The sequence below is a fragment of the Fukomys damarensis genome, unplaced genomic scaffold (genome assembly GCF_012274545.1).
Source record: "Fukomys damarensis isolate Sample0158 unplaced genomic scaffold, DMR_v1.0_HiC HiC_scaffold_33, whole genome shotgun sequence".
NCBI classification, from domain to species: Eukaryota; Metazoa; Chordata; class Mammalia; order Rodentia; family Bathyergidae; genus Fukomys; species Fukomys damarensis.
Window position 1 is genome coordinate 26590791 of NW_022900945.1, and position 23760 is coordinate 26614550.

Below are 23760 nucleotides of genomic sequence, written 5' to 3' on the forward strand. Positions count from 1 at the left end.
ATCAGTAATTATTAGGGAAATGCAACTCAGAAACCACCATGAGGTATCACTTATCATGGCTATTAGCGAAACAACAGAAAATAAAAAGTACTGTCAAATTGTGCAAGTGGAACCTATGTACACTGTGGTGGGAATATAAAATAATACAGCTGCTGTAAACTCGTTATTTCTCAAAAAAAAGTATAGAATTGCCATGTGAATCCTACATTTACACTTTAAAAAAGATGTACATGTATGTGCACAGATGTGGCAGCATTAATCACAGCAGCTGCAGCGTGGAAGCCACCTGAGAATGAGTTTCTTGAATCATTGTATTGGAGTGGGGGTGGGAGAGGCATTGTGCAGTTACTGCTAATGACAGTGGAGATGACCACAGGAGTGAGTTGCTGAGGAAGAAGGGAGTGAAGGTCTTAGAAAGTTAAAAAAGTATCCTTAAAAATTGTGGTAGGGATCGTTTGGATAAAGTTTGAAGTCACTATGAGCCTACTTTAAAATTTAGATAAAATATTAAGTTAAAAAATAGGTGAATTGGGCCTGGGAATTTAGCTTAGTGGCACCGCACCTGCCTCACAAGCACAAGGTTCTGAGTTCAATCGCTGATACCAACCCCCACAAACCCAAAACAAAACAAATAATAATAACAACAACAAATAGGCAAGCTTTTCAGATACACCCCATTTAATCTATTTTTAAAAAAATTAAAACCAATGAAATTGATTAAGTTGATTTTAAAAGAACTGTACAATATTCTTCAATTTACTTTGGGTATAGATGTTGCTGATTGACCCTGAATTAATTAGTTTCTTAGAGCTTCTTGAGTCTTAAAAGTTTTTGTAGTCCATTTGAGTTAAAAAGGGAGAAAAGTCAGTTGTGTTAGATCTTTAAAAATGTTTTAGTAGTAGTTTGGTATTCAGAAGGGCTGGAGAAACTGGCAGAAAATCAGAGCCATAGAGTGAGCTGAAAGTAGGACAGCAAAGTCCTTATTCTGCCTTTTAGTGAAGGAAGTCTTTAAACGGTGGTGTCTGTTGGTACTTACCAAGAGTACTTTATTGGAACTTCATTTGGATGCAGGGCTGTATTAATGAAATTAGGAGGATTAAACATTAGTGATTTCTAAAAAAAAAACTTGTAACATTTTCTGATACATAGTTTTAAATTAAGTTACATTAGAGATATATAGATAAAAGTACAAAATTGTTAATATTACATACATTACAATATGATACAATGCTAGAGCAACATATAATTCGCATCATGCTGCATAGTGTGGCCATTTAAGTTGGTGCTGATACCACCCTTGATTTAGAATATTTTCCTTGTATTCCCAAGTAAATAAAGTAAAATAACTTGAGCATTTTTCAAAATTAAGAAGGAGCGCTTAGGACTGGAGATGTAGCTCAGTGGTAGAGTGGTTGTGCCCTTGGGCGCAAAATCAGACGACAAACAAAATTTTGGCCAGGGATTTAGCTCAGTGGCACCATGCTTGCCTTGCAACTGCAAGGTACTGAGTTCAATCCCCGGTACCAAAACAAAAACAAAAAACAAAACTGTAGGAATGCCTGAAGGAAACAGAAAATAAGAACTTTCTTAACTATGAGATAAGATTTAATTTAGGGCACACCATTGATTGATTCATTTCACAGAAGCTATGGTAAAAATGAATGTTGGTGTAGGAAGTGAGAGAATAATTGAGGTTAAGTTGGATTCATTTAGTAATCTGGAATTAGAACATTGCTAAAGGTAATATAGAGAAGTAATGATAAATTGATTGTTTTGATGATTTAAGTGTTTGTAATCAATAAATTTTTAAAGAAATAGCTGCTTATTTTAACTTCTTTAGTTTGTCTTTGTCCTTTCCCCAACTTTTCACAGCTCAAAGTATTTGCAGGCTCAAGAGTGGGGAATAGTGTCTGAGGCTTGAAATTACATGGAGACGGGAGGGTGTTCCCTTTGAAGATTTAAGACTTCATGGTTTGATTCTTGTATTTTATGGACTTTATGACTTTATACTGTGGTTGTCAAAATGAATCCCTCCTTTTCCAGCTGTCTTTTTTCATGCTGCTTGTTTTGATCTTAGAGGGAATGATTACTAAAGTCTGAATGACCTCTTATTAGGAATGTTGCAGACAAAGTTTAAACATTGAATGTGTACTTAAATTGGGGAATTTTTAACTTTGAGATTGTTTCCTATAACCAACAGACTTTTTATAATCTTGTATTTCCCTTTTTGTGAAAAAGTACCTCATTATTCATAATGGTTACACATTTGGGCAGTTATAAAACTGGCAGTGACTTTAAGAAGTAGTATAATCTCATTGTTTTGGTTATCAGCCAGCTATGGGAAAATCACTTAAATATCATGAGTGTCCATATTCATTAAAACAAAAATCTGGGACCATTGCTTATAAATAAAATTAATTACGAAATGTAACCCAAAAATGATGTGTTGTAAAAGAAAACGGGCTTGGAATGAAGCATTGTACAAATTTATTTCAGAAACTTGGTATTCACACATTTTAGCCTGGCATGGTGGCCATTTTTTCATATGTTTGCTGTTTCTGCTTTGAGAAATGTCTGTTCATTTCAAATGTCCTTTTTTGGATTGGATCTTTAAATTTGGAAGGTCTGATTTTTTAAAGTTCTTCGTATAGTTAGTAGACTTGTCTGAAGAACAGCTAGTAAATTTTTTTTCCCACATTGTGTGTTGTCTCTTAACTCTGTTGATGATTTCTCTTGCTGTGCAGAAACTTTTTAATAAGATGATATCTCAGATGTTCATTCTTTGTGCAAGTTCACGTGTGTCTGAGGTTTTGTTTTTGAAGTCTTTTCTTAAGCCATTGTCTTCAAGAGTTCTACCTAACCTCTTTTTCAGCAGGTTTAGTGTTTATGTTTTTATATCTAGATCTTTGATCTATTTCTATTTTAGTTTAGTGGTTGGTGAGAAATATAGGTCTGGTTTTAATCTTTGGCAAGGTGAAACCCAATTTTTCCAGTACCGTTTATTAAAGAGGCTATCTTCCTCCAGTGAGGGTATTTGGCTCCTTTGTCGAACACGAGGTGGCTGAGTGTCTGGAGTTGTTTCTGCTTCTTCAGATTAGAAATGTTCCATTAATTTTCAGGTCTGGGGCTGGGAATTTTGCTCAGTGGTTCTGCTGCCTGCCTTGCAAGCAGAAGGGCACGAATTTGATTCCCCAGTACCCCCCCCCCAATTTTTTTCAGGTCTGTTTCTTTGCCAGCACAATGCTGTTTTTATCACAGTAGCTTTGTACTATAGTTTCAAGTTGGTGTTGTTATACCCTCTACTTTGTCTTTGTTGCCTAGAATTGCTTTTGCTCTTCTAGGTCTCTTCTTCCAGGTGAATTTATGGATTGTTTTCTCTAGTTCTGTGAAATATGCTGCTGGAATTTCAGTTGGGATTGCATTGAATTTATATAGCAGTTTTGGAAGTATGGCTGTTTTCTCTACATTAGTTCTTCCTACCCAGGAGCAAGGGATGTCTTCCCATTTTCTGATATCCTCTTCGATCTCTTTTTTCAGAGTGCTGTAGTTTTCAGAGTCGAGGTCTTTGATTTCTTTCATTAGATTGATTCCTAGGTATTTCATTTTTGGGGGATGCTATTGTGAAAGGAGTTGTTTCTCTAGTTCGTGTGTTGGAAGACTATTGATTTTTGTGTGTTGACCTTGTATCCACCTCCTTTACTGAATTTGGATAAGTCTAGAAGACATTTGTTGGAGTTCTTGATGTCTTTTATATAGTGTATCATGTAATCTGCAAATAATGACAATTTAACTTCATTTCCTATCTTTATTCCTTTTATTTCTTACTCTTATCTAATTGCTGTGGCTATACTGAATTATATTGAACAAAATATATCAGAATATATCAGAACTATATTGAACAGAAGTGGTGATAGTGGACATCCTTGTCTTGTTCCTGATTTTAGCATGAAGAAAATCAGTTTTTGACCATTTATTATGATGTTGGCTGTTGGTTTTTCATAAATGGCTTTTATCAGGTTGAGATAAAGACAATCTATTCAAACTTTCTGTAAGGTTTTTATTATGAATTGGTTCTGTATTTTGTGGAATGGTTTTTTTGCATCTATTGAGATGATCATGCAGTTTTTGTCCTTGGCCCTAATAATATATTGTATTACATTTATTGATTTGCAGGTGTTGAACCATCCCTGCATCCCTGAGATGAATCCTACTTGTTCAGGGTGTATAACGTTAGGTAAAAAGAGCTGAAAACCAGAACCAGACCAGGACCATAATAGCCTCTATAATGGGGAGGATCTGCTGGGCTGTCTCTCAAAGCAACATGTCAGAACAGGGAGTTTCTTTTTTAGGAGTGGGGTGGGGTTAACCTGAGCTAGGGTGGAGTTGAGTGAGGTAGTATTAAGAGATTGGAGAAGCATAATGACATCACTAGGAGGGGCTTGTGACATCACTAGCTGCTAGGGAGGTAGCCAGTATCAGGTTACTCTTTTGGTGGGAGAAGAGTCATGAATGATGGGAAGAAGCCAGTCCTTTGTTGGGAGAAGCCATATTTTAACATGGAGGCTGCTACTCCATGTGGCAGCCATCTTAAGGCAAGGGAAATCTAACATATAATCTTCTTGATTATCTAGATTTTGTTTGCCTGTATCTTATTTTTTTCATTTCTGTTCACTGGGGAGATTGGCTAATAGTTTTCTTTCTCCATCGGGTCTTTCTCTGTTTTTGAGATCAAGGTGATGCTTACTTCAAGGAATGAATTTGGGAGTATTGCTTCTCTTTCAGTTTCATTGAAGGGTTCAAACAGTGGTGTCAGTAGTTCTCTAAATGTCTTGGAGAATTTAGCAGTAAAGCCATCAGGACCCAGGCTTTTCTATGTTGGTAAGTTTTAAATTACATTTCAGTGTCATTGACTGATCCTGGCTTGTTTAGAATTTTTAGGTCTTCTTTGTTCAACTGGTAATTCAAATGTATCTAGAAGTCTAGAAATTTCTTTTGTGCTTTCCATCTTATTGGTGTATAGGTCTCAAAGTAGGTATTGATCCTCTGGATTTCTGCTGGGTCTGTTTGTAGTTTCACTCTTTGTAGTTTTCCTTCCTAGTTGCATAGATTTGGGCCTTTTCTTTCATTTTTTGGATAAGGTTGGCTAAGGGTTTGTCAGCTTTGTTTAATCTTTTGAAGAACCAACTTTGCTTTATTGATTTTTTTTTTGTATCATTCTCTTAGTCTCCATTGAATTAATTTCTGCTGAATAGCTGCTTTTCTAAAGAAACTTGAACTGTAGAAAAAACATTTTCATGATGAGTGTTTGAAAATGGGTCTACCATTATATAATTTTGTTGATGAAAATGACCTGTCACTTGCAACTGTTATATCTCCACATTTAAAACACTCAGATTTGTTGCTTGTATCAAAAGACAGAATTAAAAATTTAAAGATTATAATTGGCCTTATTTATCATTCTATAATTAGGCAGCACTTCATTCCATAAAATAGAATGAACATTTTGATGAACTGAGCAGAGGAAGTTGGTTTCATAGGTGGAATTACCAAGGGAAACAAAAATTGGAATGATTGTTTCAAACTTGCCATGTAAAAGTTAAAGAGAATCTTCCTTATGTCTGTTAGAATTTGCTTGGTTGGGAATTTGGCTGTTTTCTCTCTCCTAATTTCTCAGGAGGTCAAATAAACAACTTAGTTTTGGGTTGGTGGATGTAGAATTTTAGCCTAAGGGAATCAGTTATTTATTTATTTTTTGTCTTTGGGGACCTAGCACAAAGAATGTTGGCCTTCTCCTAAGTTTATTTATTTATTTTTTTGGTACGGTCTTGGGAGGCAGGCCTGTGGCACCACTGAGCCAAGGCCCTCTTAAGTCTTTTTAACCCTTGTTTTGTATTTACATTTTTGTAGAGAGGGTTTTTTGTTTTATTGTTTTCAGTTGCTTTATTAGCTTTACCTTTTCCATGGAAATAAGTAAAGTTCTGCTGCTCACAGAAAAAGACTGGTTACAAAGGGAAAAATCTAAACAGAACCTGGCAACAAGACCCACTTGACACACGGGTATAACATAAAGTTCACAGCGTTTGTAAGTAAAGGCATATCAGCAAATTGCATAGAAAAGGAAAATATTGAGAACTACACTATTAATATCATGGGAAATAGTAAAAGTCAGGATATAAGGCAAAATTCATCATAGTTGAAAGGGAACAGTGATGCTCAACAACTCGGCCACACACACTGAGAGGTCTGACTGGAGATTTTATTCAAGGATTGGGAGTAGAGAGAGAGCAGAAAGAGAGAGAGAAGGAAGAAGAAGAAGAGTGAGCAGAGAGAGGGAAGAAGAAGAGAACAAAGAAAGGAAGGTCTTTTTATTGGTTTTGGGCTGGGTTATTACTTATTTATGAGGAGTGGGCTACTTTTAACCTATCACAGGCCAGGTTGCCTTTTATGGTTCAGTCCTGCAGAAACAGGTTTAACTTTTCTGGACCGCTGTGGCCTTGGCGGGAGGGAAGCTAAAGATAAGAGCATTTGGTCATTTTAAGAGCCAAGAAGCACCAGGAAAATGCAGCCTGTGATGGCGGCGTCACAAAATACTTTAACATGATCAATTCCCTAACAATGGTGATAAAGTGAATAGATCATTCCCCCATAACAATGTGTGGGCAGTTCTTCAAGTTTTCTTCTAATTTGTTTCATCTCCATGAACAGTTCCATATCATCTTCATCTCCACCCATCTCAAACCATCCCATCATCAGCCTGTTGAGCTCGGCCTATTGAAAATTAGGGCAAGTCGGTGAGTCTGTTCTGGTCTGTTATTTTCTCAGGTTGGTGGCCTTTGCTGCTTCTCAAAGTGTGTGGTATTCCTTTCCATTTTGCATGAGTTGCTCTAGTTGTTTGATTTCCTGAACAGATCCTTATAGGCTTTTCCTCCATCACCTTCTCCCATTTCTTGTCACTAGGAGTCTTGATGATGGTACTTTTTTTGAGACGGTCTCACTGTGTAGTTGAGACTGACCTGGAATTCACTATGTAGCCCAGCCTGGTCTCGAACTCACAGTGATCATCCTGCCTCAGCCTCTGGAGTGCTGGGATTAACAGGGGTGTGGCCACCACCCCTGGCTGATGATGATACTTAGCTCTAGAGCCCTGCTTCACTTTCCTTGATTCCAGCACCAGCCTATCACACAAACCAGTGAGAAAACTAGTAGTGAGGCACAAATGACAACTATACCCTTAGATTTCATTGAATGAATTGGTTCAGGTGATTGTGGACCCTTCAATTGATTGAATGAGAGACACCCACATCTTGGAGGATAATCTACTTTCATCAAAATTTGCCTATTTAAATGTTAATCTCATTTTAAAAAGAAAAAACCTCATACAAGCTGGGCGTGGTCATTCTTGCTTGCAGTAACAGCACTCTGAGAGGCTGAGGCATGAAGATTGAAAGATTGAATCCAGACTAAGTAATTTAGCATAGCCAAGCCTTTTTTTTTTTAAAAAAAGGTTAGGGATGTACTTCATTTCAAAGGCCCTGGGTTCAAGCCCAATATCGGTAAAAAAACAAACAAAAACAGAAATATCAGGCACTGTGGCTCAGCCAAATTGACATGTAATAAAATTAGCCATCATAGTTCTGGTGGGGAGTTTAAACCAATTTGTTAAAAAAAAAGTAATGTGCAATATTTTCATGTTAGTTTGTAAAAACGGATTTTGGTGAAATTAACCAAATTTTAACATAAAATTTGCATATTGGTGAATGTGTTGAAGAATAAATTTTAAAAATTAATTACAAAGTGTGATTAACTGTGAATTTGTTTCATTGAGATCTTTGTTTTTATGATGTATCTTGTTTCCTTAACGGTGACATCCACTAAAAACTAAACATCACAGTTTCGAACCTAGACCTGCAGACTACATTGCCATTGTGTCAAAAGATAAAATTATAACAGATTTATTTATAAAAGTATATTGAATTGACCTTGTGATTTGTGAGTCAAGGCAGCCTCTTTTCTACATGATAGGAGGAGAGTACTCTCTGGGCAATAACACAGCAGTGGTTTTATAAGATGGGAACAAGGAAATAAGTATAAAAAAATACTGATTGGTTGACTTCATGTTCCTGTTTTGTAAGGGTTAAGGCTGAGGAGACTTCCTCATTATTAGCAACTCAAGTCAGTAAGAATTTCTAGTTTTCAGGAAAAACTTGTTTGTTTTAAAGTGTCACTTTGATAATGTGACATTTAGTATGAGTGACTCCATTTTGGTTTTTCCTGTTGGAGCCTAGTGCCACATGGCCTCCCACAATTTTTATTTAACAGTTTAAACCAAGATTTTGAAAATAACAAACCAGTTTTGATTCACTGAGCCTGTTAAAAATGCTGTTACAATGGGGAGTGGTGGTGCATTCATATAATCCAAGCACTGGGAGGCTCAGGCAGGAAGATTGCAAGTATGAGCTCAGCCTGGGTAACTTCATATGATCCTGTTTTAAAAAACAACCAAAAAGGCTAGGAATGTAGCTCACTGCGAAAGTCCTGAGTTCAAATCTTAACCTAAGCTTACCATGGTGGTATATGCTTATAATCAGTTTCAGCACTCTTGAGGCTGAGACAAGGAGGATCACAGGGTCTAGGCCAGCCTAGGCTACATAACAAGACCTTTGGGAAACAACAAAAGTTATATAGCTTAAAGGTTTTTACTTGTTAAATAAGTAAAGAACAAACAAAAACCCAAACTGTTAAAAGTTAATTTTTATTTAATTTCTTGTAAATGTCCATTTTTGTGGATTTCAAAATTATATACCTTCATATTACTATAACATTTAAATTATGAATAAATATACATATGATAGAGGTATTTGTTCAGTTTTTTTGTTGAAAGGCTTATAATTAAAAACATTTACAGTGTTTTGAAGTATTACATAAAATTTGATGAAGAGAATAGTGAGAAGGTTTTTGAAGCACTTTGGAAAAATGAGGGAATATAGTTTATGCTTCAGTTTTCTTTATGGAATTGTTTTTTCGAGCTTTTCAATTTGAAGAGAATTCTACTTTATAAAGGTACATATTATATGGACTATGTTTATTGCTTAATACATTTTCTTGCTGTATTCAAGTATATTTTGGAAGTCAAATGATAATCAGAAAATTGCTTAGAAGAAGATAGTGATACCAACCCATGATAAACTGAGGACTTATATTTGCTATTAAGATAGAATTGGATTTTAGTAGTAGAATTTTATAATGATTTAGTATGGAAAAAGATAACACGGAAGGGAGATTTTTTTGCATTTGTAAATACCAATGTGATTAAACCCTGGGTTATTTAACAGTAACTTGGAAATACAGGCAAGGATGATATTTAAACATTTTCTCAGCATTGTTAAGACTTGTTTATGTGAGTGGGAGAGAGCACCAAGTTATTAAGTCAATTTGGAGACTGTTCTTAAAGGGAAATGATAATTTCTCTGGCAACAGGGAAAAAGGATTGTTTTTGAAGAATTTAAAAGCCTTGCAGGACCATTATATTGGAAGCTGTGTTGTATGTTAATGTGCTTACTACATTGTAGAACACTTTTAATAACATCACCACAGTCCTATGAGGTTAGTGATTTGACTCTCACTTTAAGATGGAAAAAGTCTTGATAAACCTGGCCAGGGTCAAACTTGAGGTAAATGACAGATCTCAGAATTTGAGTCCAATCATATTTGATTTTGTTCACCTAAACAGTTCTTCATTAGCTGCCTACAATGGTGTCAAGCATGGTGTTTGGGCATTGGGAGTTCAGAGGTGACTAATATGTTTCTGCCCTTGACAACAACTGAATAAAATAGTACAGTACTGTAACTTTAGGGAGCCTTCAGGTCTTAGAAAACCCATTAACCTCAATTTCAGATTTTGGGATCAGTTTTTGGAGGGTACTATGCCTGAACTGAATCTCTGAGGAGGAATAAGAGTTAATTAGACTTAATTAAGGAATAAGACTTAAGACCAGGATAGAGTGTTGAAACCATGTGGGTGAGGGCATTCTGTCTGGCATAAAGTGGCATGCCTTTAGCTTAGGAACCTATTTGTAGGTGTTGAAAGGTGATGTGGTTGGGGACCAGGTTTTTCGTTTTATACTCTATTGCTTCTCTGTACAAATATCAGAAGCTGGTTCAAATATTTGTGGATAAAATTTCAGGCTGTTATAATGCCTTTTTACTTTTCTTTTCCAGGATCAGTTCGACAGCTTAGACAAGCACACACAATGGGGAATTGACTTCTTGGAAAGATATGCCAAATTTGTTAAAGAGAGAATAGAAATTGAACAGAACTATGCGAAGCAATTGAGGTAAGCCAAATTTATTATTCACTTCATAGAAATAACATGTTTAAACAGTTTAATGTTAGATATATTCCATAGTTCTGTATTTTTCATCAGACTGAAATTGAAAAGTATAACTGATTTGTATTAATGATTGATTTAATCACATCTTTGCCTAGTACCACAAGGAGTATTGGCTAGTGAGATGGTGAGTAGCTTTCCTTGCAGAAAGATGTTTTTAAAAATCAGAACATTAGGGGCAGGGACAAAGGGGAAAAATGAGAACCAAGACCTGTCATGTAAAGGTACAAGATCCCAATAATGAATGTAACTGTACTATATACCTAAAATGTACCAATAAACTCAATTTTTAAAAAAATCAGAGCATTAGGGAACAAAATGCCAAGAAAAGGAAATACTTGGCTATTATTCTGTTTTACACTTTTATTTCCCTTTTGTTTAGTAATCTCTCCAAACTGTTGGACTTTTCTTTAGAATTTATCATTTTTTTTTCAGCACTTCTAAGACTTGGAAATTGTCTGAATTAACATTGCTAAAATTAATCTAAAGTTTTTGTTCAAATAGCAAAATCATCATTGTTAGATTATATTTGACAGGTAGTTTTGCTGGAACTTACTCAATAAAATTGTTGCTTGAAGTTAAAGTTCTAGTTCTAGGAGTTAGGACTCTTCAAGTTGGAAGTGGCAAAGATTCTAGCCTAAACAGGTACGCATGACCACCAAGTCCAGGCATGTTTTAATTCAGGGAGGAAATTAGCTCTATCTCTTAGCTTTGTTTTCCCTTGCTTCCTTTATGCTCACTTAGTAATGTCCTCTTTACCTTCTTACCTCTAGATTTCTTGTCTTTCTACCCTTACATCCTGAAAAAGAATGCTACCTTCTTTGTTATATCTTTGGTTGGAGGGGGCGAGTGGAAGAAGAGTGAGGTGGTGGAAGGAAGGAAGTGCAAGCCTATTGTCTTTCTCCAGAAATCCTAGCAACAATCTCCTTTTGTCACACTTACTTTAAACAATTTACTGAGATGGTGATAACGAATCGACTCATAGCTAATGATAAAGAGTCATAATTAACCCAAAATAAATTTAAACTAGTAATTTTAGGGGGACATTTGAAAGACAAGTCATATATGCGTAGTCATCTTTGTAAGCAATTTACTGAATGTTGGTAAGGAAAAGACAAGATGAATAGATTACTTATAATTTTCTCCAATGCTATAATACTACTTTTAATAATATTTACTGGAACAGTGACATTATGCTAAAATTGTGACCCATTTGCCCCTGGCATTTCTTGAGCAAGGTACTTCTCATATGAAATGTGAATATGAATGGTGTGTGTATTAATATACTACTAATAATAGTGATTATATTTCATCTGTCTAAAAATTACTGTCTGGGAATTTTATCCCTTCAGATTCTAATAGTATGAAGGACCTCTGAGAGATTAAGATAGCAGTTAGAAAATTTACTTGCATTTTGTCAATGAAAAATTTCTCTCATGTAATTTTTAATTTAATCTTGATTTTAACAAATACAGTTTTCTGGTTTCAGGTTTCCAATAGAAGTGATATGCTAGGCAGTACAGTGATGGCAGATAGTGTAGAGACAATAAGGAAAAAGGTTTACAATTTTAGAAATGGAAATTTATTGTAGAAGTGACTAATGCTCACTACTGTGGCCCTAAGGGTATAAACCACTTTATTATGCAGAGTTAAAAAAATAAATGTTGGTAAGAATAAGTCTGGATTTTCAAGAAAAGGAATATTTTAAAGAAGCCAGGACATACGAGTTTCTCTCAAAAATATGTGTATGCCTTTAATCCAGCGTTTTCATTACTGATCTCTCTTGAAGAAAAATGTTTGCAAAGATGTATGCACCACAGTGAATTGAAGATGGAAAAATAATTCCTACCTAAAAGTACCTGTTGAAAGAATGATGGAAAATTCTTTTGTAAAGGTAGTTTTAAAAAAGTAGATATACCATGATATTTAAACTTAAAAGGCTGTTCAATTCATCACTATAAAATAAGCAAGTTGCAGAACTGAATGTGTATTAAGATCTCTTAATCCTTATTTGAGATTATGCATAGCTTTGTATGTATTCTGAAGTAGTCTAGAAGGATATACCCCAAATAGTAATTACCCTCGGCAGAATGAGAGGGGAGAATGTTTTACTTCATGTATTTTTGAATTATTTTTAATGATTTTACATGCTTTTGTAGTTTAAAAGTTGTTTCTAAGCAAAAAAAAAAAAAAAAAAAAAAAAAAAAAAAAAAAAAAAGATATGCTTCAAAAGAGAATCCTCTTGCAAATTCTAAAATACAAATTAATTTATATGCTAAAGCTTTAGCAATCTGGCATGTTTAACTATCCAGGATAACTCAGGCCTCGTGTTTCTTGATGGCTAACGTTTTGCTAGAGTAATGGGAATCATTGAATCAAATGGCAGTCTTTTTGCCTCTCTCTGTCCTGAGTGTGATAATAACCATTAGTTTTCACTTTCTTGCAAAAAAGAGGGGGCATTGAATCTCACTTCATTGAAGCTAGAACTTACAATTTTATGATACAAAAGTTTAAATTTGTAGTGAGAAAGTGGGTTCTACTATATATTGACACTCCAGATCAGTGATTTGTCGTCTTTTAAGGTTTGTCACACATGTGAAGAATTTGGCACCTTTCCATCCTAACAATGGCTCTACTAGTGATTTTCAACCTGGTTAGGTGAGGATTATTGGATAATGTTGAGGTACTCCAGTGAGGAAGAGTTGAGAGAGGAGGCATGTTTCATTTAAAACCACCTACTCTCTTCCCTCCCTCTATTGAGATTTGCTGCTTTGGATGAAGTCCTAGTAAATGATTGGATTATCAGCTGCTGTTTATAGTACATTTTGTTTGAAAGGAAGAGGTTTGCCTTGTTTATTTCCTCTTCTTTAATGGGAAAAATTCCTTTAACTCCCCTGTTTTTCCTACTGCAGAAGTTCATTTCACACATAGGAAAAATGTGCTGCCTAGTGAGGTACTTCCCTCTTACATAATAATTATGTTTAGGATGTTAATTAAATATTTATATTTTAAATACATTGTAAGACTAAAAAATTTCAATTAGTTCTTGGCATCCCTTAGATTCTTTTCACTATTCTTCCATTCTTGTGTTTTGATGGATTTGCTTTAACTTAAGGTGGCCTGTTGGAATTAATTGATTTTTGGAATTGATATAATAAGGTGGAAATAATTAGAAAACAATATATCTGATTATGCTTGGAGGCATAGTTTATAGAAAATTGATGGTGTCAATTTTGATTGATGCTAAATGATGATTTCACATCCTTTGGTGCTGTTTTTGTTTGTAGCCACATAAACAACTGAAATTTTTTTTATAGTGCCAGAAATACTAAGTATTCAAAGTACACAAGTGCAGTAGTTTTTTTTTTTGTTGTTGTTGTTGTTGTTTTTGATGTGTCTCCAGCTCATTTTGGTTTACCAGCTCATCCAAGGGTTATTTTGCTCAATTTGAGATAGAAATCATGAAGAGGCAAGCAATACCATCCAAGTGAGGCTTTATTGGTCTTAGGCTTGAGCACATGGGGGGTAGTGCATAGGTTAGGGTCTCTAGACTGCTCCCTGTGGATGCAAAATTAACAGTTGATATAGACCAAAATAATTTTTTAAATGGTGTTCAGGCTTGTGCAGACACATGGTCAGCTGTTGCATATGATCCCAGGGTTTCTTAACATGTCTTGTCAATTCTTTGCTTTTGATACTGAGGCTTGCACTTGACTCAGTGATCTGTTCATGTGTTTTGGGTTTGCCTGCTCTTAGTTCATTAAAGATGATACAAGTATTCCCTGCTGCCACTCCAGGAAAGTTATATATTGGGCAAGTTTAGGCCTATTGTACATGTGGAGATGGTAGGAAAGTTTGGCGGAAGAGTCATCAGCTCTTCTATCTGGGCATTGGTGGAAACATTTTTTGAAGGCAGCTTATATCCAGTTTTTTTCTACGCTGCATTTCCCCTCCCTAAGACATTTTATCCTCTTTAAACATAAGCTATGGATGAATGTCTGTATTTTCTGTGGTTGTCTTCTGCTGATTAGGGACATTGACTCTGTGGTTTTCTGAAGGTGTACAAATCTTAGTGACTCCTGTAATGACCTGATGGGCCCCTTTACTCCCCTAAAAGATATAGGTTGGAATTTTTGCCTAAACATTAATTTGGCTTGGAACTGTTAAAACCTGGAAAACACAAACTTTACCAAAAGCTTAAAAAAATACAAAGTCCAAAGATTGACTGTAGAATAATATCTACTAGTGGACTAAAGAAAGGAATAAACCAAGTTGGGAATAATAGTGCAGACTTGACTACATTCCAATTGAAGCTAGCCATAGGATTGCTTTGCTCAAAAGTGTATATCCACTGTGCCGGGTCATATGTAGCATTGAAGTTAGTGTCTACTCCCATTTTTTTTTTTTTTTGGTACCAGGGCTCGAACTCAGAATCTCGTGCTTGCAAGGCAGGTGGTCGAACCACTGAGCTAAATCCCTGGCCCTACTACTGTTTTAATTTAGATGCAACTGGAAGTGTTGGTAACTGCAAAAACTCCTTCCTGTTCAGGTAGGTATCAAAGATGATCATGAAGATCACAGTGGCAAAAGAATGTAAGGATTTAGAGGTGAATGTGGCTCCCCTAAATTCTGGGCTAGAGAGCAGATTTCTGGGCAGAGATTCCTTAGAATGGCCTCATGATATTTGACCCATGGGGTCAGCAACCCAGCAATAGTCCTGCTCCTCAATTAATCCAGTGTTCCTCTTAGATCTTGCCACAGAAAAGTCATAGAGGTGACATTTAAAAATTAGTCACTCCTGTTCTCCTGCAGAAATATATGCTATTCCCTAGCAATAGTGCATTGTCCTGAAACTGAGAGTTCTCTCTGTAGGAGTAAATTAATGCTTGGGAAGGAATGGAGAACGTGGCACTGGGGCTCCCCTGATAGAATAATAAGTTTAATCAGTGATGGCAACGAAACAGTTACCCTGGAAGCACATATACCCAGTGGGTAGTTGAGTTGTGTTTGTTTGGTTTATTTTGGGGGGGAGGTACTAGGGATTTATCCCAGCACCTTCATACTGAACTTTATTCCCAGCCTTTAAAAAAAATATTTGTTTTTTTTTTCCAACACAATCTCACTGTGTTTCCCAGGCTGATCTTGAACTTTCCTCCTGCTTCAGCTTCTCAGAGTGCTGAGGTTTCAGAGGTGTCCCACTATGCCCAGTTTAAACCTTTTAATTAGAGTTTTCCAACTTGAAGAGTTGCCACACTGTGGAGATAGAGATACTTCTCTTAGTCATGTGTCTCTAGATCCTGTGGCCATCCTAGAGGCTCATGGGGTCAGGAAGATGAGCATCCATTTAGCAGTCTTCTTCCCCTGCCTTTTTCATACAGAATGGTATTCCTTGAGCTTTTCTCCCTGCGCAGTCTTTCACTCTCAAATGCCCTTGCTGTATTCCAAAAAGGCTCAAGTTGTTAATTCTAAAAATCCTCTCAGCTATTAACCTCTTTCCTTATATTTCAAAATATCTAGAACAAATAATCTAAAATTCTTGTGTGTCTACTATCTACTCCTTTCCTAATCTCTTCCAATATGCTTTTTCTCAAAGTTTCACTTAAATACTGCCCACCAGACTTAATTGGGAGTCTCCATAACTTTTGACGCTTTATTACTAATTTCCATATTGAAAAGTCTCTTCCTTTAGATTTTAAAACATACTGATTTCTTAGTGCCTATGCTTTTTTGACCACCTCTCTTATCTGTTGGCTCTCTCTGCACTCTGAATGTAGGTAGTTCCTCAAGACTTGTCCCTAGTCTGTGTCTTCATTGCTTTTCTCATTGCTGGGACAAAATACCTGGCACTCACAAGTTAAAACAGGAAATGTTTGCCTTATTTATTTCACTTAGGAGTATATTTTCAATAAGTATCCATTTTCCTATGAATGAATCTATTTTCTTATTCTTTATGGCTGAGTAATATTCCATTTTATAGAAAAACCACATCTTCTTTATCCAGTTTCCAACTGATGGGCAAATGGGCTGTTTCCAAGTTTTAGCTATTACAAACTGTATAAATACTGAATAGTTTCTCTGGTGTGAATAATCTGCAATAATACAGAAGATCCTAATAAGATTACTGACATTGAGAAATGGGAAGAAAGGAGCTAAAGGTGTAGGGAAGGTGGGACGGGTAGGGGAAGGGTAAAAAGGGAAAAGAAAAAAATGTGAGAGAATGAAAAGATGGAAATAAAATGGTTGTAGATGGGGAAGGGGAGGAGGGGGTGAAGGGAGGGCAGGGACAGGGGAAAAAATGAGAACCAAGACCTGTCATGTAGAGGTACAAATTCCCAACAATGAATGTAACTGTACTGTATCCCTAAAATGTACCAGTAAACTCAATTAAAGCAGGGGGAAAAAAAACGGAAATGTTTATTTTAGAGGAAGGGGAGGGGTTGGGGAGGAGAAGGGGTCTGTGCCATTTTAACTTCCCAATTTCCCTATGTGTGCCTGAAATTTAATTCAGATACTTTTTTGTCTGACTAGGCTTTAGAATCACCTGGGAGTATTTCTCAAAAGCCAAGGCCCTTCACTCCCAGAGATTCTGGGTTAACTGGTCTGGGAGAATGAGGGTCTAGGCAAAGGCTTTTTAAAAAATTTATTTTAAATTTTATTAGCAGATGTTTGAAGTTCATACAGTTTATAATCATCTTGGGGAGTGGTTACAGTCTCTTTTTTATTTTAAATGGCCTTTCCCCCTCTCCTTCCCTCCCTCCCTCTAGTTTCTCTATCTCATTTTTCATTCTTGTTAATATTATTAATTTTAGGTCATAGTATAGCATATAATGTTTACATTAACTAAGGCTATTAGGTTCCTATATATGGCATATCTTTATTCTACTTGTTTCCCCTTTCTCTCCTCCTTACCCTTCTCACTTTTTCCTTGGATCACTTCCCTATTACGCAGGATCCATCTCCTTGTCCCTTTCTGCTCATCTTTTATTATTCTCTTTGCTTATACTTAGCCTCACTCAATTGAGATATTAAACCCTACTTAAACTTGTGTGTCCTGTTTATTCCACTCAGTATTATATTTTCCAGATGTATCCATTTTCCTACAGATGTCTCAAACATGTCATTCTTTATAGCAGAGTAGTAGTCTATTATGTATAAATACCACATTTTCTTTATCCAGTCCTCTGTTGATGAATATATGGGCCATTTCCAGGATTTAAGTATTGAAGTTATGCTGCTATAGAAATTGGTATGCACGTATCACTGTAGTTTCATGTCTTAAGCTCTTTTGGAAAGATACTTAGTGGGGAGGGGGAATTGCTGGGTCATATGGAATTTCTAATTTCAGGTCTCTGAGAAATCTCTATATTGATTTCCCTAATAGCTGTACTAATTTACATTCCTACAACAAGGAAGGAGGGTTCATTTTTCACCATAGCCTGGCCAACATTTGTTATTGTTTGATTTCTTAATGATTACCATTCCTTCTGGAGTAAGATGGAATCTTTTTTTTTTTTGCAGTAACAGGGATCGAACTCAGGACCTTGCACTTGCCAGGCAGGTGTGGTGCCGCATCTCTGTCCCTGGAATCTTTTGTTTTAATTTGCATTTCTCTAATTACCGGGGATGTTAAGCATTTTTCATATATTTGCTGACCATTTGTATGGTATTTCTTCCTATGAAGTGTCTTTTCATTTTTTTTGCCCATTTTTTGACTGGATTTTTAATTGTTGGTGATGTGATTTTCTTGAATTCTTTATATATTCTAGATATTAGTTCTCTCTCTGAGGAGTAGGTGGCAAAATTTGTTTTCCCATTCTCTAGGTTGTCCCTTCACTCTGTTGATTGATTCTTTTGCTATACAGAAGCTTTTTAGTCTGATATCCCATTTGTTGTTTCTTGCTGTTATTTCTTGTGCAGTAGAAGTTCTGCTTAGAAAATACTTTCTACACCCATGTCTTTAAGTGTTTTACCTATTTTACCTTCCAGTAGGTTTAATGTTTCTGTTTTAACTTTTTTTTTTTTTTTTGGTATCAGGGATGGAACTCGGGACTCTGAGCTTGTGAGACAGGCACTGGACACAACCACTGAGCTAAATCCCCAGCCCTGTTTTAACCTTTGATTGTTTGATCCATTTTAATTTACATTTAGTACATGGTACCCTTCTCCATTGTTGGTGGGAGTGCAGGCTGGTGCAACCACTATGGAAATCAATATGGAGATACCTCAAAGAGCTGGGACTGGAGGTTCTGTTTGACCAGCTATCCCTCTGCTGGGTATCTTTCCAAAAGAATTAAAAGAATCATATCACAGTGAAATGTGCACACCTATGTTTATAGCAGCACAGTTTGTAATAGCTAAAACTTAGAAACAGCCCATTTGCCCATCAGTTGGAAACTGGATAAAGTTGTGGTTTTTCTATGAAATGGACTATTGCTCAGCCATAAAGAATGAGAAGTTAGATTCATTCATAGGAAAATGTATACATATTGAGGATATACTTCTAAGAAATAAATAAGTCACACGTGTAAATACTGAATAGTTTCTCTGGTGTGAAAAACTATAATAGTACATAAGATCCTAATGAGATAATTGACAGTGAAATAGGAAGAAAAGGGCTAAAGGTGAAGGGAAAGTGGGAAGGGTAGGGGAAAGGTAATAAGGGAAAAGAAAAAAATAGGGGAAAATGAAAAAACGGAAATGAAGTGTTTGGAAAGGGGGAGGGAAGGAGGGGTGAAGGGAGGGCAGAGACAAAGGGAAAAAAATGAGACCCAAGATCTGTCATGTAAAGGAACAAGATCCCAATGATGAATGTAACTGTACTGTATACCTAAAATGTACCAATAAACTCAATTTAAAAAAAGAACATTAAATTTAGTATATGGTGAGAGGTAGGGTCCAGTTTCAATCTTCTACACACAGATGACCCGTTTAGTTTTCTTTTTAGAGATCTTTCACTTCCTAGGGTACATTAATTCCTAGGTATTTTCTTTTTCTTGAAGCTACCATTCATGGTATTATTTTCATAATTTCCTTCTCACCCCATTCATTGTTGGTGTACACAAATGGTAATCATTTTTGTAGGTTGATTTTATGTCCAGCTACATTGCTCAAGTTTGTTATTCCCAGAGTTTTTTTGATGGAGTTATTTGGTTCTTCTCTGTAGAAATATTATGTCATCTGCAAATGATGATAAATTGAATTCTTCATTTCCTATATGTGTCCCTTTTATTTCTATCTCTTGCCTAGTTGTTTGACTAATGTTTCAATCACTGTGTTGAACAGAAGAGGAAGTATCTTTATCTTATTCTTGATTTTAGGGAAATGCTTTTAGTTTTTCCTCATTTAGTATGATGGTGGGTATTGGTATGTTATAGATAGCTTTTATCATACTCATAGTCCTTCAGTAACTGCTTTCTTCAAAGTTTTTAATCCTAAAAGGGTGTTGGATTTTGTCAAAAGCCTTTTCTGCATCTATTGATATGATCATATTTTTTTTACCACGCTTCTGTTTATGTAATATATTACATTTATTGACTTACTACGTATATTGAACCATTTTTGTATCTCTGGTATGAAACCTACTTGATCATAATGTATGATCTATTTGATAATATACTGGATTCTATTTGCTAATATCTTGTTAATGATTTTTGCATTCATGTTTGTTAAGGAGATTGGCCTGTAGTTTTCTTTTTCAGTTGGATCTTTATCCAAAAGCAGTTTTGGGATCAGGGTGATTCTGGCTTCCATTAATGAGTTTGGGAACACGTTGTCCCTTGAATTTTCTCTGAAGAGCTTGAAGAATATTGATGATACTATAACATCCTTACAGATTTTGTAGAATTCAGCAGTGATTCAGTCAGGTCTTGTGCTTTTTATTTTATTTTATTTTTTTATTTTTCAAGGCAGAGGGTCAAACTCAGGGCCGTGTGTATGCAAGGGATGCAACCTACCACTAAAGTACACCCCTAGCCCCCCGTTGTGCTTTTGTTGGTTGATAGATTATTACTCTCTGGATTTCATTGCTTGTTATTAAGTTGTGAAGCATATTATGTCTTCTTGAATCAGTTTTGGTAGTTTGTATGTGTCCAGGAATCTGTCCAATTCTTCAAAATTTGCTAATTTTTTGAAGTAGTTATTAACTAACTGTCTACTGGATTTCAGTGTCTGTTGTGAGTTCACCTTTTTCGTTTTTAATTGATGTGAGTCTTACTATCTCTTGGTAAGTCTGGCTAGGGGCTTCTCTATTTTATTCTTTCAAAGAACCACCTCTTTGATTTGGGGGGGGCTCGATTTCATTGATTTCCACTCTCATCTTTATAATTCCCCTCCTTAATTTGGGTTTGGGCTGGTTTGTTTTTTTGTCAGATTTCTCATAAGTTTGTCTGTTGAGTTTGATTGGTTTTTCTAATGTGAGCAGTGATTTTGATAAATTTTCTCTTAGAACTGCTTTCATAATATCCCAACATTTTGCTGTGTTTTTTACCATCCTTTTAATTAACTGCTGGAAATTTTAAAATTTTTTCTCTTACTTCTTCTTTGACCCCCATTGGTTGTTTAGGAGTATATTATTAATTTTCCAGGAGCTTTTGCCTTTTCCAAAATTTCTTCAGTTGTTGATTTGTATTTTCATTTTACAGTAGTCTGATAATGTTCATGTAGTAATTTCTCTTCTTTTGTATTCACTTAAGCAGGCTTTGTGGGCTAGTATGTGATCTCTTTTGGAAAAAGTACTGTGTGCTGCTCAAAAGAATGTATATTCTGTTGTAGAGGGATGGAATACTCTCTCTGTCTATATATATATATATCCATTAAGTCCATATGTTCAAGCATGTGATTCAGCTCTGAAGTTTCATTATTGGTTTTTTGTTTAGTTGATCTCTTTGTGACAGTGGACTGTTAAAAATCCCCTACTGTGATTGTGTTAGTTTTTATTTGATCTTTTATTTTCAACACTTTGTTTTATGAAAATTGGTGCTCCAGTATTTGGTGTATATATGTTTACCAGTTTTACCTCTTTGTGTTATATTGTTCCCTTAACTAGTATGTAGTGACCTTTTTCTTTTCTGTTTTAGCTTAAAGTTTACCATGTCTGATACTAGTATCTCTACCTTGCTTGTTTTCAGGGTTCTGGTACATGAAGTGTTGTTTTCCATCCTTTAAATTTAGTCTGTGTAGATCTTTTTGGATTAGATGAATTTCTTGAATGGAAAAGACTGTTTAATTTTATTTTTTAAAATCCAATCTGCCAATCTGTGTCTTTTTATTGGAGAGTTGAGGCTGTTAACACTGAGAGATTCTACTGAGATGTGATGGTTATTTACTGTCATTGCCTTCATTATCTGTTGGTCCAGCCTCTGTTTTCTGATATTTTTTGTTGATTTTTATCCATTAACTTCACTAGTTTCCTGTGTGTTTTTATTTCTGTCAAGAGTATTCTTATTTTTCCTAGAGCTGTTTTAGCACTTGTTATCCTCTGAGGTAGTCCTTTTAGTGGAAGTACCTTATTTCTCAGTCTGTTTTTGTGGGGAGGGTACCAGGGATTGAACTCAGGACCTTGCACTTGCAAGGCAGGCAGTGGCACCACTGAGCTAAATCCCTGGCCTTCTCAATCTATTTCGAAGGACAGCTTTGCTGGATAAGTTAATCTGAGCAGGAAGTTATTGGCTGTTAGGGCTTGAAATACTTCACTCCATTCTGGCCTTTAGGGTTTGTATTAAGTCTGTTGTATCTTTAATTGGTTTACCTTTATATGTGATTCCCCCCACCTCTGGCTACTTATAAAATTCTGTGTTTGTTTTTTTTTTTTTTGCTGGATATCTGGTAATTTAATAAGTATATGCTTTGGTGAGCTGTTTGTGCCATATTTGTTTGGTGGTCTATAGTGTCACTTGTATTTTAAGCTTTTCTTTGGGAAATTTTCTTCTATGATTTCTCTAAGCGTGTAAGTGGATCCATCTGTACTATTTTCTAGTATTTCTGTAACACCAGTTAGCCTTGGATTGGTCTTATTGTTGTCATCTAGTACCTACTGATCAGTCTTCTGTCCTCTTATTTTCTTTTTGTCTTTTTTGAGCTCTTTATCGTGATTCAGTATTTTATCTTCAATATCAGACACTCTGCCTTCACATTGGTCATTTCTACAGTATATCAATTCTATATAGTTTATTTCAGGTATTTCTATATGACATCTTTTTGAGGATTCCATATTTATTATTTTTGAATTTCTCATTCAGATTTTGTACTGTTTTCTTTCACTCATCCAGTTTTTTACCTGTTTCCATGAAATTGACCATGGACAAATTGAATGAAATTGCTGTGAATTTTTAGTTCATTTCCTCTTTGAACGCATCAATTTTCTTCATCCTTTCTATCAACTTTTCATAGATTTCTTCTACTTGGTATTTGTTTTCTTTTCCCTTTGTAACTCCTTGCTCTTTCCTGGGAGAGTTTGGAGGGGAGTTCAGAGATCTTCTGTTTCCTCACTTCTCATTTTCTTGTGTGTTTTTCTTTATCTGTTTCTCTCTGTATCTATATCCCCTTTTTTCCCTTTTTTTCTGGGGGCAGTGGTTACTACAGGTTGGGGACTATAGAAGTGATGAAAGTTTATGGCTTTATGGAGATTTTTTAGTAGGATATTGCCTCCCTGTGTGTAATTTTCAACTTTGTATGTCCACTGCTAGCATTTACTCTTTCTATTATTTACCTTTAAGTGATTTTGAGTCTATTCCTATGCTTTGCCGAGAGCATTGTTTCTGCTTATAACAATATCCTCAGATTCAACTTTATAATACTTCTATATGGTAATCCTTGCAGTTATACTTAGAGCCTTTGTCTAGTCTCTGTGCACACTATATAGTTTATTATTGGGTTGTGCTGCAGTGAGGTAGGTGAGGTAAAGTAGAGAGAATAGGAGGTGGTTGGATGAGGAGTGTTAGACATTAAGGGGGAGGCTTGAAGCGGGGAATAGTGGTAGATGAGAAGAAAAGGTTGATGTGGGGCCTGACCTTATTGGCATGCTCTTAGTTGAATTGAAGATTTAGTACTGAGAGTTTTCAGAGGACAAGGGTGTTTACCTTGTGATTGAGGAAGGCTATGTGGTTGTCATAACTTGCTGATAGGTTGGATAATGAGCTAGGTAAGATATGGAAGATCCAAAGAGTAAAGAGAGAAAAAGAATTAGAGATATGTTAAGAGTATTGTCTGTGGGGTTTGAGGTGAAGAAACTAGATAGGGAGCTAAAATGAGGGAGGGATCCTGGATGCCTTTTAAATTTTACAAAAATGAGAACCTCGTAAAGATAACCATCAAAGAACATAACATAACTCCACATTACTAAATAAATACATACATTTTTAAACCTATAATATTT

General features: G+C 35.7%; 1 protein-coding gene across 4 annotated transcripts in view; it reads left to right on the forward strand.

The window, feature by feature from the left end:
- Window positions 1–23760, forward strand: part of Fnbp1l (formin binding protein 1 like) — a 101545-nt gene that overhangs the window by 15129 nt on the left and 62656 nt on the right. For all 4 annotated transcript variants that reach the window (XR_780537.3, XM_010625772.1, XM_033758234.1 and 1 more), the window contains exon 2: window positions 10219–10334. Coding sequence is in view for 3 of the 4 variants with exons in the window: in XM_010625772.1 (XP_010624074.1) it covers window positions 10219–10334 (116 nt within the window). In the remaining variant the exon portion in view is untranslated. The remainder of the gene's footprint in view (window positions 1–10218; window positions 10335–23760) is intronic.